This window comes from Ixodes scapularis, unplaced genomic scaffold, assembly GCF_016920785.2.
Source record: "Ixodes scapularis isolate PalLabHiFi unplaced genomic scaffold, ASM1692078v2 PGA_scaffold1__304_contigs__length_218370807, whole genome shotgun sequence".
NCBI lineage: Eukaryota > Metazoa > Arthropoda > Arachnida > Ixodida > Ixodidae > Ixodes > Ixodes scapularis.
The window spans coordinates 148,126,377-148,144,300 of NW_024609846.1; the positions used below are offsets into that span (position 1 = coordinate 148,126,377).

Here is a 17,924-nt window from a genome sequence, read left to right on the forward strand (position 1 = left end):
AACTCCCTATTATCTGGGAAGCGGCTTTACCGCATTGCACCCGAAGAAGCCAACGTGGCATGCCGATAGGGTCGTTCGGAGAGCTAGAGACAATAGGGAGTTTTCGTAGATCGTTTTCGCCGTCCCGCAACGCTCTCCGCAACCCGCTACGATACCGGGAGCTCTACAGCCAAGGCTATCGGCGCGCAGACGCAGTAGCGACTTCTTCGTTGCGGAGTGCTTAGCGGAGGGGAAAACGCGATCTACGAAAACTCCCTAATGTACCGGCGGAGATGACGGAGAGAGCCTATATTTAAGAGAGGGTGCAGTAAGTACGCCTGCATTTGATTGTCGCGTGGCCAGTCTGGTGAGAAAGTTGGGCGGAGAGGCGGACAGTTTTGCAGAAGGTGAGCGCTTTTAAGTTTCGATTCCTTGCATCCTGACGCTCGTTTTGCAAACGCGGCTTACAAACCACATGACCTCGATTGAGCAGTTGCCGCATCTTTTAAAGCTAGGCGCTCTATGCGGACGACAAACAAGCTTGAGATGCGAACCCGGTACCGTGCGCGCTTCTTTGTTTTCTTTGTGATCCGTGTCGGCGTCTGGTCGGTGAGGTCGCTCTTGCGGGAAAGTCTAGTTCGCTCAAGCACCAATTCGGCGAATCATCGCCACTCAACGATGGAGAGTCCCTGCACCGCTGGCACCTCGACTGGGTACACGAAATCAATCTTCTTGAATCAAAAGCGTGCCATCCTCGACGGAGTGCGCATAAACGTGAAGAATGACCTCCCCCGCCGACGTCCTCCGCGGGGCCGTCCCAGCTGTCGACGCGGTCGGTACGTAGCAGGATCTTTTGTTTCAATCGGAGCTTCTCGCAGTTCGCGAGAAGAGGCTCCGAACTAGCAGAGAAGGCGTGCAGGGAAGCCTCGATTGCTTTCTGCCGGTTTGATCCACACGTGCCCATGAAAACCCGTGTTATATTTTTTTCATGTTATTTGTATTAGCTCATATATAACGAAGAAGCGGATATAGCGAAGCGATTTTCGATTCCCGTTGACTTCGTTATAACCGGTCAAGACAGTATCTAGCGACTGAAGGAAGAAACATGGGGTGTGCCTGAATATAACGGGTGCATTTTTCAGACGAGAGCTATTACTTTGGTTGCGTCGCTTAGCCTTGTGTCTGAAGCAAGAAATGCTGGGTAGGGCAGGAATTCGTGGGCGTATAAAATGCCAGTACGGCGGAAGCTACGGCTCTTCCGGGTCAATCGTAACAACTGAGTGAGGTACGTGACTTTACGCATCGCCAGAATGCGCTTCTTCTGCGAAGAGGTGTCACGCTTTTCACTTCGTTGTGCCCCAGTATGTGTGCAATTTGCTCGTACTCGTAAGGCATATCGAAGCCGTCGGAACGCAATGCAGGGCGTTGCGTTCACTCTTTGCCAAGTTACAGCGAGGCAGAGTAAAAGCGTGGGCTTTCACTCTGCTGCCTGTAGACCTTTGCAAAATTACCTTCTTCGCGCTGCCATCTTTATATGCTAGGCTGTGGAACGTCTTCTGAGTATGCGCCGTAGCTCTGTTGTGCTGTATATCAGACGCTGCGCATGCGTCCTTAGCTCGCCGACTTAGCATGTTTCGCCTGGGTGATAAACGATGCAAAGGGACAGCCCTTACAGTCAATAGGAGCAGCGTCGACCGGCGGGCCCATCAGCACCGCATCGCGCAGCTGCGCGGCGATATAAGCGATTACCAACGCGTGCGCACAAAGCACTTTCATGTGCCATCCTCGTCTGCTATACACCGTTCCAAGTTAGGCTTTCTCGCCGGCGCCATTTTAACAAGTGTAGCGCCGCCTACCCTCATCCGGGCATTCGGGAGAATCTGAACCCGCCCGAATGACCGACCGCCATTACTGGACTGTTACCCTGCTCACCGAGTCACACCGATCGCAGCTGCTTCTGCCGGCACGGCTGCCGTATTCGGCGCCCTCGGCTCATCGTCTTCCTCCATGGAGGAAAGCACTATCCTAATTGGTATGTCAGCCATGGGGAAAAGTGCATCCTGCTTTCCTGGCATCTTTTTATGCGTAATTTTTAACGCGGTTCTGGGGCAGTCGTCGCTCCCGAACCGAACTCGGCGTTTCGATCGCTAGCGAAATTGGGCATCGCTAGGGAAATTGAGGATCGCTAGTAAAATTGAGGATTGAACGAAGCCAGGATGGCACGAATTACGGCATGTGAATTTGCGCTGAACTCGAGTTGTCGCAGCTTGGGGGCGCCGGGAACATTTGAACTAACTGCGCGGTTAAATAGTAGAAACCTCAAATTTCAATATGACTTGATATATAAATACCGAGTACAGATAGCAAGTGCGACGGATCCGTTTTTTTTTTTCTGATTTGGAATTCACTGTCACAATATTGGCACATTGATGTGCCTCTCTGTAATCGCCTCGCGAGAGAATTATTTGTGCGCAAACTGTGTCGCGGCGTGTACTATTAAATCAGTAGACCAGGAGTCACGTAACTTTTCTTTTTCTATGTCTAAGCCGGCCTCCGCTTACCTTTAGGTCGTAGCCCAGGCGAAGGAATGGCACGGGGTTCTCCGCAGTTCGCCGGCCGTCCAAGAAACGGTCGGAGCACACACGACTGCTCTTCGATGGTAAGGAGTCTTTCATGTTTAAATTCGCCAGCCACCGGTGTCGTAGGTTCGGAACAGCGGGAAACCGGTGCAGCATAAACATGCCGCACCCACATTCATCCTTTTTGACAGCGTGGGTCTCGCACACTGAATCAGCTTTTATTTTACGTTTTTTTTTTTTTTTTGGTTATTTGTACAACCGATTACAGCACAGTGCTGCCCGGTCGATTCTTTTCTTGCATAGGCCATGTCAAGCCCGAAAACACGCTATAATATCAAAGCGGCGCCTAACATTGTCGAAACAACTTGCCTCCGTACACTGTGCGCGTGCTTTCTAACAGTCCACTCCGTGAAGCAGACGAGCTTTCGAGGGAAAGGGTAAGTGGAGTGTTGGCGCAGCGCTCTGGTTGGAGAGTGTTTTTCCTTTTCTGCATCGACCTACTTGGAACGGTGTATACTTAATTTGTTTCACTTTCAGCAAGAGCGCAGTCCACGCTACGAGTCGAAGGGGTCAATAAAGCTGTATTCAAAGCGCAGCGTTACGGTGTTCGTTGTCTTTATTTGTGTGTGTGCTATTGTCGGGTATACTGAGCATGAACTTTGAATGTGTCGTGAACTCGCGTCTTTGTATGTCTTCCTATGTTTGCACGTCTTCAGACCTCTGACTACACTGGGACCCACAATGAAACGAGGCTATAGGCTTTCTGCTTACTGCACACAGCCATTGCTCCTTATTCGTTAGTGGAGTTATTTGTTTCAGGGGCTGTGTGCAGTCAGTAGAAGATGTTAGACGACCACGCTCGCACACGAACCTACCTTGTGCGTACGCGCCTATTCTGCCTCATGACACCGCACTGATCTTTGATGCGGCGCTGACCTGCCCGCCCGTCGACGATCCCGTTTTACTACTAATTAAATAGGAGAGATGTGCAACAAAGACAATGTGTGAGTGTGCTTGGACATTTTTCAAAAACTACATACGTTATAATTAGCAAAAATACATTACTTTGGAAGATGTTCTTCGCTGAAAATTCCTTGAATCGCAGCGGCCTGGTAAACTGCGGCAAAAAAAAATAGTATGTTACCAGCTCATAAATAAACGTAAAGCCCAACACTAGACATTGACCGATACACTCTCCTTTCACTCTGATGCATTCAAACCAACCAATTGTTTCCCATTTCACCCATATGTGTTCGTTTTCGTTAATATAGCATTCAGACGCCTGAGGTACCGCACAACACGAGCTAAGTGCAATTTCAAATTGAGAGAAAATGAAGTTCAATATTTTATATAGTTTAAACGTGTTTGTATACTTAGCGTGTTTGAAGTTGAGTCATAGTAGCCCTGGGTGAAGAAGGGTCCAAAGCGATAGCTGCAAAACGTAAAGCATAAAACCACATCAACTGAAATGCCAGGGTTTTATACTGGAAGTTAAAAAAAAATATAGATATATCGAAATCGCAAATTGACGGCAACAGTTTGATTTTCATGTACTCAGCATAATTTGAATATTTGTTGGCTGAAATTCTGAGCGCAGTTAAATTGTTGCTTGAAGAGAGCGACGCACTCATACCACACTTTGATCTCATTGATTTTCGTGACCTGCTGTATCCTATAGAACTTCAGTCCGGTGTTGTAGGACACCAAGGCACAAAGGCGTTCTTTGCCTCACTAATCGCGCGCAGCGCTACCAAAATTGCAGGTGCCGGAGTGTAACATAAAAACCAGACGGGATTAGAAAGGGGAAGTAGGACCACTCCTCTGGCCCGCACTTTTTTTTTTGTACTCCCATATCAGTTTTTTTCCCTTCAAATATTAGCCCGTCACTCAGAATCCGTACCAAAGCGACCCCCTTACCACGCGTGACTTTCACAGCACTATGAGCAACTACTTAGATAGTTAATTGTACTGTTAGACGTTTCATATCAGCTCATACCCGTTGCCAAGGCTACGAAGTATATTTATTTGCACATTGAATACAAAATGTTGATCGACTATATGAAAGCGTGATTAACAAAATGGGCAAAGCGAAAGAGTACGTTGAGAGTTGTGCATTTGGCCTTTCACACGGCTAGATACCCAGCTTTATTCTTCCCCTCATGTACTGCAGAACAAAACCTTCAACAATGTTTTTGTACTTCATTCATGAAGTGAAGCAGTTCTGTGATACTTTGAATAACTTTCTCTGATGAAAGGTAATGGTGCGTTGACAGATTTGTAGGGTTAATGCTAATACCTATTTAAGTAATATATCGCTTATTGATAGCTTTACATCTGTCAGCCCACGCACCGTATTGAACATGAAGACATGAAGCTAAAATATTCATATGATCCAGTTCCTGGAATTAAAGATAATTTAACTACATCGAAATAAGTGACCTCGCACACAAAAAGGAATTCCAAGTCTACGACCTAATCTTCCATTGTAATGTAATACTCACAAACATATTAAACCAAGTTACCGCGTTCTATACAATTATTTTGTTACATTAATCTTATTTGTGAGAAGAGCGAGAGGTAATTATTTTTTCTCACAGCAAAAACGTTTACTTACAAAAGTGTTACTGCTTTTTGGAAGCGGAAAACAGCAGGCAGAAAGAATGTTACAATAAGCCTTATTCATATACAAACAATATCATAAGAACTATGGCTTTAATCGGTACTTTCCGTGAAGTAATGGAGGGAGGAGATATACTTGATACGATAGTGCAGAGTGAGAAGGAAATAATGATGCGTTAGTTTTAATGCACAATCAAGGCAAAGGTATTCAAAATACCAATTTTAATTCTGTACGACGATTTTATTATTAATGAATTACCTGGCTCTTACTATTCCTATTTTTTAATAATTACGGTTCATTGTGGCGAAAAGTGTTGAAATTTAAAGTTTCTTCTTGTTTACTCTGTAAATTTAATATTCTACAGAGCTTATTTGAAGGAAGAATAGCTACCAGGAGGAGCAAAAACAAATGCGCCAGAAATGTAACACACGAACGCCATGTGCTCCGGAGAGTTTTTTCATGGATCGAAAAATACCCATTGTCTTCCGCCACAAGAAAAGTAAAAATGCTAAATAGAACATGAGTCAATTAAAAAAAAAATCAGGAGAACACGAGGGCTATGCAATTTTAGTGCACGAAAATATAATTTTAAATAAACATGGTGTTTGTGCACAATATTTCGCCTCAATTAACCCTCCTTATATTTCTGCGTGTGTTTATTTAGTACATTTATCAATTCGTAACAGAAATCTTCTTTTAAAGTTATTCGCCATTTAATCTGCACCTGTGTGAAATAACGTTGTTCTAAAAAAAAAAGAAAAAAAAACCTCAAAATGCGTGTTTATTTTTGTTTATTTTGATTTTAATTGGTATATAACATTTTCAAACCGCTCTTCAGAAGAATATCGAAGTCAATGTTAATCGCGCACGTATATAATTTATTGGCTCATTATTTGACAATGTTGGCATAATCAAAACACAAAAATGCATCCAGCTAAGATTGACAGATTCGTATTCGAGAAGCCGTGACCCAAAATGCTATTCTGTACGCAAAGAAGGTTCACAAAAAGCAGTGACCTAACCTATGACGTAATCTGTTTTGATTTTACAAGTCTGGCACTCTCTATTGCTCAATTTAGTGGGTCAGAAGAAGATCGCCATAAAGAGCAATATAGATGTACCCCAATTCATTTTTTTCTGTCTAGCATTTTACGGTTATAAAAGTAGTTACTTACTCAAACTCTTCCTCATTACTCCCAAGACTTTGCATTCTTTTCAATTCAAGGTTCCTACGAAGCATGCTGTGTATTGTTATAAATGGAGTCTGGTGCGTTATATTCTCTCTGGCAACCTTGTAAAAAGTTCAGAAACACCTTTGTATGAACTCAATATTACATTATAAAAAAACTATTGGCGCATGAAATGCGAGGAAATGTGATTAGACATTTTATAGCCATATATGATCAGACACCAATTTATGTGTGTATGTTACACGCTCCTAAAAGTTTTCCAAAAGTCAAATGTTAGGAGCTTTGTGCAAGCTCTGGAACTGGCAAAAAGACCCTCCAAATAAAAATATCAAGAATGACAAAATTATTCAGTTCAGGTAATTTTGTTATATTTTCACAAATCATACTTTTCCTACACGTAGTCATCTTTTAAGGATACTTGTAAATGTTCCTTTTTATGACTAAGTCAAACGAAACGAGTGGAATTTACATATAATCTTTATGGTAAGTTAATTGGTGACTTTTAAGCCAACGGAGCGGAACACCTTGCAAAAAAGCTGCCTGAGGCAGCTTTAGGTTGTCTGGGGCTTGTCTCAAACTATAGAGCCGGATATCCATTGTAGGACACAAAAGCAAACTACGCAAAGAAGAAAATGCTCTGAATAATCTAATAATTAATAGTGCAATGATTAAAATCGCAAACATTTACCTTCTAGCAGCATTTACCAAACATTTACCTTCTAGCCCATCCAGAACATGAAAATGTGACTATATACGAAGAGCACATTGCGCGAAATAAAAATTGTATGCACACAACTTGTAACACCACGAACCTGCACTGCACTCAATAATTGGTGAGTGTCAACAGAAGCGGCAAACTACTTCATTGCGCTTGATTTCAACTTAACTGAAGAATTTTTTTATAGGTACCAAAAATGGGCAGAAATCATCTCATCGGCAAACATTAAATGTTTAAGGGTGCCAATCGTATTCATATAAAAGTATCGAAAAGGCCCTCTTATTATGATAAAAAAAGCTGGAAAAGGCGGAAGTTTAGGTGTTAGCCTAGTTTTGGCGCGCAATAACTCTCTCTAATACGATTGCGAACACGCCGTCGATGTATTGCGAGATGTATACTTTCCCATTGGTTTTGTTTTGATCGAGTTGCCTGTTATTTTAGTCAAAGCCGTCCTGCTACTTTGCTATGTTTAGCATATGTGATCGATTGTATATTTTTCGAATTGCTATTATTTTATTTCCACTCGTCCCCTCTCTCATTTCTTCTTGTGCTATGGTTGCTGATAGCGCTTCCAAAAAAGCACAGATAACTTTCGTTTATTTTTCTTTTCACGCCTAGAATATTACGTTAATCACAATTATCACCCCATTTTATTTTTTCCTTGATACCGAGCCATCAATTTGCACTTTCTAGGCTCTCCTCCTACTCAAGGTACTAAATAAGAAGTGACTTCATGCCTATAGCGTATACATTATGAATATCACTCTTTCCTCTCCAAAGTTATGGGTACCACATAGAGATTGTAATTTCATACATGTCCCAATGCGCGAACATCTGGCAAACACAACCCCCCCCCCTCCAAAAATAAAAGTAGTTATAGCTTTTCTAAGTTACGAACTTACGTATCAAACCTTAGTTTTTAAAATTTACGATACAGTGCTACATAATTTAATGTCGAGTAAGTTTTACTCACGAAAGTGTAAAGCGTATTCAAGTATGTCATGTTCACAAAAAATTCGTCATAACCGATTCTGTATTTGACTTTTTGCAGCTGAAATGAAAGAAACAATATGCACCACTCTCTAATATTTTGTTAAATTAAATAATCCCACGCGTTCTGCTTACCCTATCAAGGGCTTTATTCACCGCTTTCGGATCCATCCAGTCGTTCTTTTTAATTAACTTTGCCAATGCATCAACGATGTAACTGATCATTAGAAGCGCCTGCAAATATAATTTTTGTTCAGTGACTGGTTTGATATGCACCCTACGAGGATTTCGAAAGACGTTTGGAAACACAGAATGCCTTCCTAAGCATTACACTGTGCCCATCAACATATTACCCGTCTCTGAATGTTTCTGCGCGTGTGCGAGTGCATGTGCGTGTGCATGTGCGTGTGCATGTGTGTGTGTGTATATGTATGAGTGTGGGTGGGCGTGTGTCTGTGTGTGGGTGTTTCTGTGTGCGTGTGTGTTGCTCATTAGTATTTTCCTGGAGGGTTTGTTAGAACCCCATCAACACCAAAGTGATCTACGAATGTTTAAGCAAAATTAAAATAATCTTCAGGGTTGTTAGGAGGAGCGTCACACCCTCATAAATGAATAAGAGGTATCGCATCGCAACATTAGTTGTTGGCCCTTTAACCAGTGAGTAGTAAATAACTATATTGGAAAGATCTACCAATTTTAATTAGGAAAGTGGCGGTTTAGAAAATATGTAAGGCAGTTGAACATATACTACTTCATCATTTTATAATCAGAGTTGCTGAAGGGAAGGGATTATGTATCGTATATTTCTTTCCCCAGTGGCGCGAAATCTAACAATTTGATTCAGGGGTTGAAATTCCCCAAAGGATCAAAAATAAATGTTTATCCAGGCGTAAAAACCTGATATAAAGCAAAAAAATGACTATGCTGGGCTAGTTGGAGCATTAGTAAAGGGATGAAATACCTTTCCCCTCCCCTCCCTCAAGAAAAAAAAATAGTTGACCAACACGAAGAGACACAAATTATACAAGACATTATATTCAAAAGATTGTTGTGGCATACAATAAAATTTGCACTGAAACTTGGTCTATACAGAAACAAAATTTCGAAATTAAAATAAGGTAGCATGTCATGATACACGCATATTCTATATATGTATACTTTTTAAGCTCTGGCGTATGCATACTAAAGCAAGTACAGGCGCCAAATGACTAAATAAAAAACGTATCGTAGATCTCTCTCTCTTTATTGCCTTCTCAGTGAAAAGGCCCTACGACGACTGTTGCTCTACTGGTTAGGGTTTTAATACATCCGACCCAGCGGACTTAAAAAGTAAAAAAACAAAAAAAAACTTTAGTCGTTTCGTACGGATTTTCTTTCTAATCCGTGTTGTTGTTTTTCTGCGGGTTTAAATTCATTCGTTGAACAAAGTATTCGAACCTCACAAATTTTTTGCGGGAAAAAAATATATTTCTGTATATCTTTATTTTATGCAATACCTTAGGACCCCATAGGGGACATTACATAAGGGGTGGCATAAAACAAACATCAAAAAGGAATGGTACAATGTCACAAAAGCAAATTTGCATGTAAAATAAAACAAAAATCGCCAAAAAAGATTAGTATGCAAACACAAAAAAAAAACACCAAATATACCTCGAACGTGATTGCACGTTTTCTTTAAATTCTAATCAGTCATCAGTAGTTACAATGTTCTGGGAGAGCCCGTTCCAATGAAAGGCTGTACGTGAAAAACAAAATGAGTTCTGAAATGTGATGGTTCTTGCCTTTGGACGCTGTACATCGAGATTGTGACCCGTGCGACGGTTGCGGCGTACAAAAAGAAAGATGTATAATAATAGGAGGCACGAGCTGTGAAAAAAAATTGTGGAAAAGAGATAACCTAGCTAAATGGCGGCGTCCAGAGAGGAGGGGGAGGTTGGCACGGGCTCGAAGAGATGTGACGCTGGTAAAAAATAAAAATCTGAGTGAATAAAATGTAATGCTCAACCCTGAACTGATTCGATGTTATTGATGAGGTAGGATTGGTGCGAATCCTAGATAGCAGTTGCGTATTCCAGTTTAGGGCGGATAAGGGATGATTAAGCAAGTTGTTATATGTGAGGAAGGGCAAGTTTTAAGTTGCGCCTCAAAAAACCTAAAGAGCGATTAGCAGAGGATATGGTGTGACTGATATGAGTGGCCCAGGAAAGATCGGAGGTAAGATAAACTCCGACATACTTGTAAAAATTAGTTTTTTTCCAAAGGAACGCTGTTAAGGGAGTAGGAAACGATTGAGGGTTTAGAGGCGACGTGTAAAAGACACAAGCTTGCACTTATGGACGTTGAGACGCATATGCCATGTATTGCACCATGCTTGGATGCGGTTGAGGTCATCTTGGATGAGTAGGTGACCTGATGGGTTAGTCACTTGGCGATAGGAGACACAGTCGTCAGCGTAGAGACGAACATGCGATGTTATTGATATTGGCACGTCATTAATGTATATTAAAAATAAAAGTGGTCCGAGGACCGGTCCTTGGCGAACGCCTGAAGTGACTGAAACAAGAAAAGATGATGACTGGTTAGCAGTAACAAGTTGCTGTCTATTAGTTAATAAGTGAATGATCTAGTTCAGAATCGAGGAATCTAAGTTGAGTTTAGAAAGCTTGTATATGAGTCGACTACGAGGAACGTTATCAGATGCTTTGGCAAAGTCCAGAAAGATAGCGTCAGTTTGAATGTTTGAATCAAAGTTAACATTTATGTCATAAGTAAACGATGCAAGTTGAAATTCACATGAAAAATCTTTTCAAAAGCTGTGCTGGGATGGGTTGATGAAAGAGTTGTCTGACAGAAATTGAATGATGTTGGTGTAGAGAGTATGTTCCATTACTTTGCATAAAACGCTTGTTAGGGAGATGGGTCGATAGTTAAATGGGGATTTTTCTCGCCATTTTTGAAAATCGGGCAATCTTTGCCACTTTCGATTCATCAGGCTGAAGACTACTTGAAAAAGATTGTGAAAATATTTTAGCTAATATCACGCTGACTAGGTCTTTCGTGTTTTTTTTATTAATTTTTGCATTTACTTTATACATGCCTGCTGATGAATACATTTTAAGGTTCTCAATGAGTTTAGCGGTGCCTGTGGATTCAAATACAAATTCAGACATGGGTGTTGTCGCGCTTGCCGATGGACTGGTTACTGGTAGTGCCTCCAGTCACGAGGAACCGTGGTCAGACGACGAACGGTGGCACTGGAGGCCACCAACGTGCACGATTCGGCCCACGCCGCCCAGAGAGACGGAACACCGCCACCCGCTCCTGTCGCCATGCCGCTGTACGGGAGGCTCGAGCCGTTTGAGGAAGATGGGTCCGCCTGATCAGTCTACGAAGAACGAATCCACGTGTTCTTCCGGGCAAACGACACGCCTGAGGCGAAGCAGCGGGACATCTTCTTGGTCAGGTGCGGGACCCGCGTCTTCAGCCTCCTGCTCGACCTCCACAAGCCGGCCACGCCGCACGTCAAAACGCTGGGTGAGCTGCTCGCCACGCTGCGCTCGCACTTCAGCCCGGCACCGTCCACGCTTATGGAGCGGTTCCGCTTCAACAACCGGAGCCGCCGGGACGGGGAGACCCTCGGGCAGTTCGTCGCTGCGCTACGGGGGTCAGCAAACACATCCGCCTTCGGCGACCAGTTCGACTCGCTACTCCGGGACCGGTTCGTCTGCGGCATCAACAACCCCGCCTTGCAGACGCGACTCCTGGAGCTCCCCGACCCCTGGCTGGACGACGCGGTGAAGGCAGCGCAGGCGATGAAAGCAGCAGCTAAGGACGCCAGCGAGATTGCGCGTGCGGCCGGCTCACCGTCAACGGAAGCTGCGGTGAACAAGATGGCGGCAAGGAGCAGTGCCTGCAGCCGCTGCGGTACTGCCCACTCCCCCTCACAGTGCCAGTTCGCCCAAGCACAATGCTTCACGTGCGGGAGAACTGGGCACCTCGCACGTGTCTGCCAAGGGGGGAGGACGAGCGGCGGCCAGCAGCAGCAGCCTGGTTCAAGCACGGGTTCCAGCCAAGCCCGCGGCCAGGGTTTCCGTCGCAAGGAAAAGCGGCAAGGACGAGCGGCACCAGGCCCAGGTCCTTCTTCAGCCAGGGTTCACGTCGTGGCCGAGGAACCGCAGATTTTCGACGTGTGGCACACCAATAGACTCTCATCATCTGTGCCACCTTACTTAGTGTTGTAAAGACTCGGGGCTCACTCCGAGACCCCCGTCGGCGGATCTTTCGGTTTCCCTGGGCTAGCCATAACTGAGCCGCGTTGAAATCTCGCGAGCTTTAGCCCTCGTGAGCGCTTGAACGAGTCCCTCCCCGAGGCTCTTGCCCTGTTCTTTCGAAATCCTGTCCGGTTCGAAGATAGGTAGGGGTACTGTGGCGGCAGTTTGTCTGAAACAGCCGCCTCAGTACGCACCCTTCCGGAAGGTCCAGAAATCAGAACATCGGCCACAGGGAGACACACGCTCCCCTCGTCCAGCACCGATTTGATCCAGCTACATTTCCAATTGTAATGGGTCTCGGTAACGTACGACGGGTGAATTAGGTCAATGGTAGCCCCACCGTCGCGCAGCACGCGGCACGACTTTCCGTTCACTGTCATGTCGAAAAGATACGTACTCATGAGCTCCTCATTCTCCTCGCACTTACTCGCTAAGGCGAAAACCAACTTCGGTTTTTGACATCCCGCGGCAATGTGCCCAGTTTCGTGGCAATTGAAGCACCTTATCGGCCTCCTGGCCTCAAAGGGTTTCTTCTTTTGCCGACTGTCTGGCCCGTTGCCCCGGGAGGTCGTGGAGATATTCTGTTCCTTGTCTTCCTCCTTTCGCGACTCTGTTCTTTTCCAGCCCCCTTTTTTCGCTCATCTCCGCTTTCTTTCTGAAAGACTCCCCTCATTCCCTCTTTTCCGCCTCTACGGGAACTGTACTCATCCGCAAGGTCTGCGGCTCGATAAACAGAGTTTACTCCTGACTTATCTTGAATCCAGGTTCGAATGCTTTCAGCGAGAGTCTTATAGAACTGTTCGAGCGCGACCGTCTCCTGCATTTTCTCTTTGTCGTCATACGACTCGGCAACCTTCATCCACTCTACAAGGTACGACCGAAGTTCGTATGCGAACTCCGCATAACTGGCCTCCGACTTTTTCGTCACGCCCCTGAACGTTTGTCTGAACGCTTCTCCCGACAACCGATACTTCTTGAGCAGGCAGCTCTTCACGCGGTCGTAGTCGTCCGAGTCGTCCGCGGATAACCTCGCGATTACCCCGGCTGCCTCGCATGGCAGAACACTCAGCAACCTTCTGGCCCAAGAGACCCGATTGAAACGGGCCCTCTCGCAAGCTCTCTCGAAGTTTACCAGGTAGAGGCCCATGTCCTGTCCCACCTTGAAAGCCTGAATAAGCTTCGTCATGTCATAGAGACTTCGGGTGCCCTCTACCTCCGCTTCCCGTCCTCGGCTCGTCTTCCTTAGCTCCACCTCGAGACGAAGTTTTTCTAGTTCTAATTCCTTGAATTTTGCTTCGTCTCCTTTTTTTTTGTTTTGATTTTTTCCCACATCTCTTCGATTTCCTCGTTGTCAAGTTTCTCGTCCTGGATAGCCTTAACAAGCTCCGTTTTCTTCATCGATGTGTTCGCGTCTACCCCGAGCTCCTCACACAAGTCGAGCAACTGCCACTTTAGCAAACGCTGCAGATCCATGTCTGTGACCTATCTGGGTGGCGAAACTCTGCACTACCGACACACAACAACATTAAAATTGCCTTTTCGGTAGTTCCTTACGCCCCTGCAAAATACACCTCAACCTTACAGGCCTGGCGACAGAGAAAAGATGCCGTCATTCACCAGACTCGGCTCACGGCCCATGAGATCCGTTGTTGCTGGCGCTCAGTGGTCGTAGCTGTCGATCCCACCGTCCGCCATCCCGTTGTAAAGACTCGGGGCTTGTCCATGTAGTCGATCTCCGCTGGAGCCATGCGTCGCAAAGGACATCGGGTAGAGTTGGTAGCGAGCCAGAGTGTCTCTTCTCAAACTGTTTATTTACATACTATGTACAGTCTGCCGTTCGGCATGAGAACAACGTGAGAACACAGAGAGAGCGCGTAAAACCGCTCTTTTTATAGGGTCCCCCCTTCCCTACGTCCCTAGGCCAGGATGCCGTTCCCCAACTGGTCAGGCGCCGCCCACTCGCACGCACAAGCACACACAGAGGATAAGTGCTCTTCCGGTTCCTCAAGGCCTGTAGTGGCAGCCGTTTCTTCAGTGACGCTTGAGATTTGGCCTTACTCCTGGATTCTAGGTCGAGGTGACACCGAGAAGCTTATCCCCAAACGTCCGGGCACCGCCTGTGAGCACGCCCAAACGGACAGAGGCTAATCGTTTTGTTGACTCTAAGAGAGCACGAACGCCCGGAGGATACCGTCCCCCTCCTTAGTCGGGACGGAGAAGACCTTGGACGCCGATATCTGGGCAGTTCCCGTTCACGGCTTATCTCCCTCTTTCGGCTTAGCAGAGATCACCGTGGCCTTTGGCTCCTGCTTGGACGCCTCGAGGAGAACGTATTTCTGCTTCAGCACCTAACTTGAGCCGGTATCAACGACGGCTTGTCTTGCTCTTTTGTCGACGGTACCCGGGCAGCGGGGAAAATAATCCCGGCTTGAGATTGTCAGCGAAAGGCGCGTCCTCGGGAATGTTGGAGAAGGGGTGGCGTTCCGCGTCCAGGTGCGGCCGCGAAGGTCGTTCGTTACAGTGTCTGTTGAAATCTGCGGCCACCCCATCACCATGGAGCTAGACACGGGCCAGCGTGTCGGTCATGGCCGAGAAGCTGTTCAAGCGGACCTTCTCTGGCGTGTCCATCGAGGCGTCGGACGTCATGCTGCGCAGCACTCCGGGCAGCTTTCTCAGGTCCAGGGTCGGGCCCCAGTCAGCGTTCGCCTTGGCGACCGGGAGGCAATCCTTCCCTTTTATTTAACCAAGGGAACGTCGCCGACGATGCTGGGACGGAACTGGACTCACGCACTGGGTGTTCGGTTGCCAGAGTACCAAGAAGCTGCGCTGCACGTGGTGAAAGACGTCTCGAGCCTCCTGACCGACTTCCAGTCCCTGTTCCAAGTTGGGGTGGGTACATTTGCCGGCACGACGGTCGGCATCCAGGTACCTGTGGGAGCCCGGCCTCGGGTCTTCAAGCCGCGTCCGCTGCCGTTCGCCCTGAAGGACGGGTCAACCGGGAGCTGCAACGGCTGCAGCGAGAGGGCATCTTGGTGCCCGTCAAGACTTCCGAGTGGGCCGTACCGATTGTTCCAGTCCTCAAGCGAGACGGCCGTGTCAGGATCTGCGGGGACTTCAAGGTCACCATCAACTTCGTCGCTACCGTCGAGAAGTACCCGCTGCCTCGGATAGAAGATCTCTGGTCGGCTTTGTCCGGGCGAAAGAAGTTCTCCAAGCTTGAACTTCGAGAGGCCTATCAGCAGCTGGTGCTTCAGGATGCCACCCGGAAGTATGTCACGATTTCGACAACCATGGGACTCTTCCAGTACACGCGCCTACCGTTTGGCGTGGCCTCAGCCCCAGCCATCTTCCAGAGGGAGATGGACAGCCTCTTCAGGGGCATGAGGCACGTGGCGGTGTACTTGGACGACATCCTGGTTACCAATACCAACGACGGGGACCACCTGCAGAACCTGCGCAAAGTCCTGACACGATTACAGGACGCCGGTCTCAAGCTGAGGCTGGACAAGTGTGTGTTCCCGACCCCCAGTGTGGAGTACCTGGGACACACCATCTCCCAGGCTGGCCCGGCCCCGGCACCCCGCAAGATCGAGGCCGTGCTCAAGGCGCCGAAGCCCAAGAGCAAGAAGGAGCTTCAGAGCTACCTCGGCCTTGTCAATTTCTACAGGAGGTTCCTGTCCACCTGTCGACGCATCTAGAGCCACTGCATCGTCTGCTTCAAGATGGTCAGCTGTGGGCCTGGAAGAAGGAGCAGGACTTGGCCTTCCAGCGCAGCAAGAAGCTGGTCGTTAAGGCTCCAGTGCTGGTGCACTTTGATCCGGCCAAGCTTGTGGTCCTCACCATGGATGCGTCGCCGTACGGGGTAGGAGCCGTCCTGTCGCACCGGGGTCAGGATGGTCAGGAACGCCCTGTGGCGTTGCTTCTTGTCGTCTCCATGCAGCAGAGCAACGCTACAGCCAGCTCGACAAGGAAGGCTTGGCCCTCATATTCGGGGTCCAGCGCTTCCACCAGTACCTGTGGGGCCGAAATTTCGAGGCGGTCACGAACCACAAGCCGCTGATGGGGCTTGACAAGGCAGTCCCGGTGCAAGCATCACCTCGTGTTGTACGCTGGGCCTTGACGCTGATGGCCTACAGTTACAAGCTGGTCTACCGCCCTGGGAAGGACCTCGGACCTACCGACGCTCTGAGCCGCCTACCCCTGCCGGAGGTGCCTGCTGCCGTTGCAGAGCCAGCTGACGTTCTCCTGCTGGAGCGGGCCTACCCGGGGGTGCTCACCAGGACTGCGGTGGCGCAGGCGACCAGCCGGGACCCGGTCCTGTCGCAGGTGATCAAGGCGGTGTACCGAAGGGAGGAGCTGCGTCATCAAGCCTACAGCCACAAGGCCGCCGATCGGAGCTTGGAGCAGGGCTGCCTGCTGTGGGGCTCCAAGTTGGTGATTCCACAAAGTCTCCGGGCCAAGGTCCTGCACTTGCTGCATGCGGGGCATCTAGGCATTGAAAATACCAAGATGGTGGCACGGTCGCACGTTTGGTGGCCTGGCCTGACCAGGACATCGTGCAACAGGTGCAAGGCTGCCAGGTCTGCCAGGAGAACCAGCGAGCCTCGCGCCACGTGGAGATCACCTCCTGGCCGCTCCCACAGAGGCCGTGGTCGCGCTTGCACGTGGATTATGCGGGACCCTTCAAGGGCCACTACTTCCTGGTGGTAGTGGACGCCTTCTCAAAGTGGGTGGAGGCACTGCCAGTCACCAGTCCATCGGCAAGCGCGACAATTGCGGCGCTGCGGCAAGTCTTCGCGGCGCAGGGATTGCCGGACATTATTGTGTCGGACAATGGTCCCGCTTTCGTCAGTGCCGAGTACCTGGACTGGCTGCAGAGGAATGGGATCCGCCGGATGCTGTTTCCACCGTACCACCCCGCTTCCAATGGTGCAGCCGAGCGGGTGGTACAGACCATCAAAAACAAGCTCAAGAAGAGCCAGCCCGGGGATTTCCGGACGCAGGTGGCCCGGGTACTGTTCCAGTACCGGACCACACCCCATGAGGTCACTGGCCGTGCCCCCTGCGAGCTTCTGCTGGACCGGATGGTCAAGACACCCTTGGACGTCTTGCATCCAAACCTCCGGTCCACGGCGCTCCTGAAGCAGCTAAAGCAGAAGCTGGCTGCTTACCGAGGATGCCGTCCCGGGCCTTTGCCGGAGCCGGGAGCGTCGGTCTACGCCAGGAACTTCCGTCCTGGCCCACCCTGGTCTGCCGGACATGTGGTTTCACCAGCGAGTGCCTCGTCGCTGCTCGTCCGCATGCCCGACGGGACCACCTGGCACCGGCACGCCGACCATGTCAGGCCTCGCTCCGGGACCTGGCTTGCACCCTCGGCCGTCGCTTCGGAGGACCAGCCCACAGGGGGATCAACGACAGCACCAGTCTCGGCCAATGGAGCGCGACCCACCACGGAGGCGACAATCGTCACCAGTCCTGTGGCACCAGTTGGACCGGTGCCACACCCCAAATTCGGTCCCTGCAGCTCCACCGGATGGAGCGCGACCCGTACAGGCAGCGCCCGGCGTTGCCACA

General features: G+C 48.2%; 1 protein-coding gene across 1 annotated transcript in view; it reads right to left on the bottom strand.

The window, feature by feature from the left end:
* Positions 1 to 17,924, bottom strand: part of LOC115323868 (neprilysin-11-like) — a 138,773-nt gene that overhangs the window by 52,526 nt on the left and 68,323 nt on the right. The window contains exons 10-14 of the mRNA XM_029984376.2: positions 8,212 to 8,310; positions 8,060 to 8,137; positions 6,354 to 6,469; positions 3,932 to 3,990; positions 3,624 to 3,675 (exon numbers count right to left, since the gene is read on the bottom strand). Of these exons, the coding sequence (XP_029840236.2) occupies positions 3,624 to 3,675; positions 3,932 to 3,990; positions 6,354 to 6,469; positions 8,060 to 8,137; positions 8,212 to 8,310 (404 nt within the window). The remainder of the gene's footprint in view (positions 1 to 3,623; positions 3,676 to 3,931; positions 3,991 to 6,353; positions 6,470 to 8,059; positions 8,138 to 8,211; positions 8,311 to 17,924) is intronic.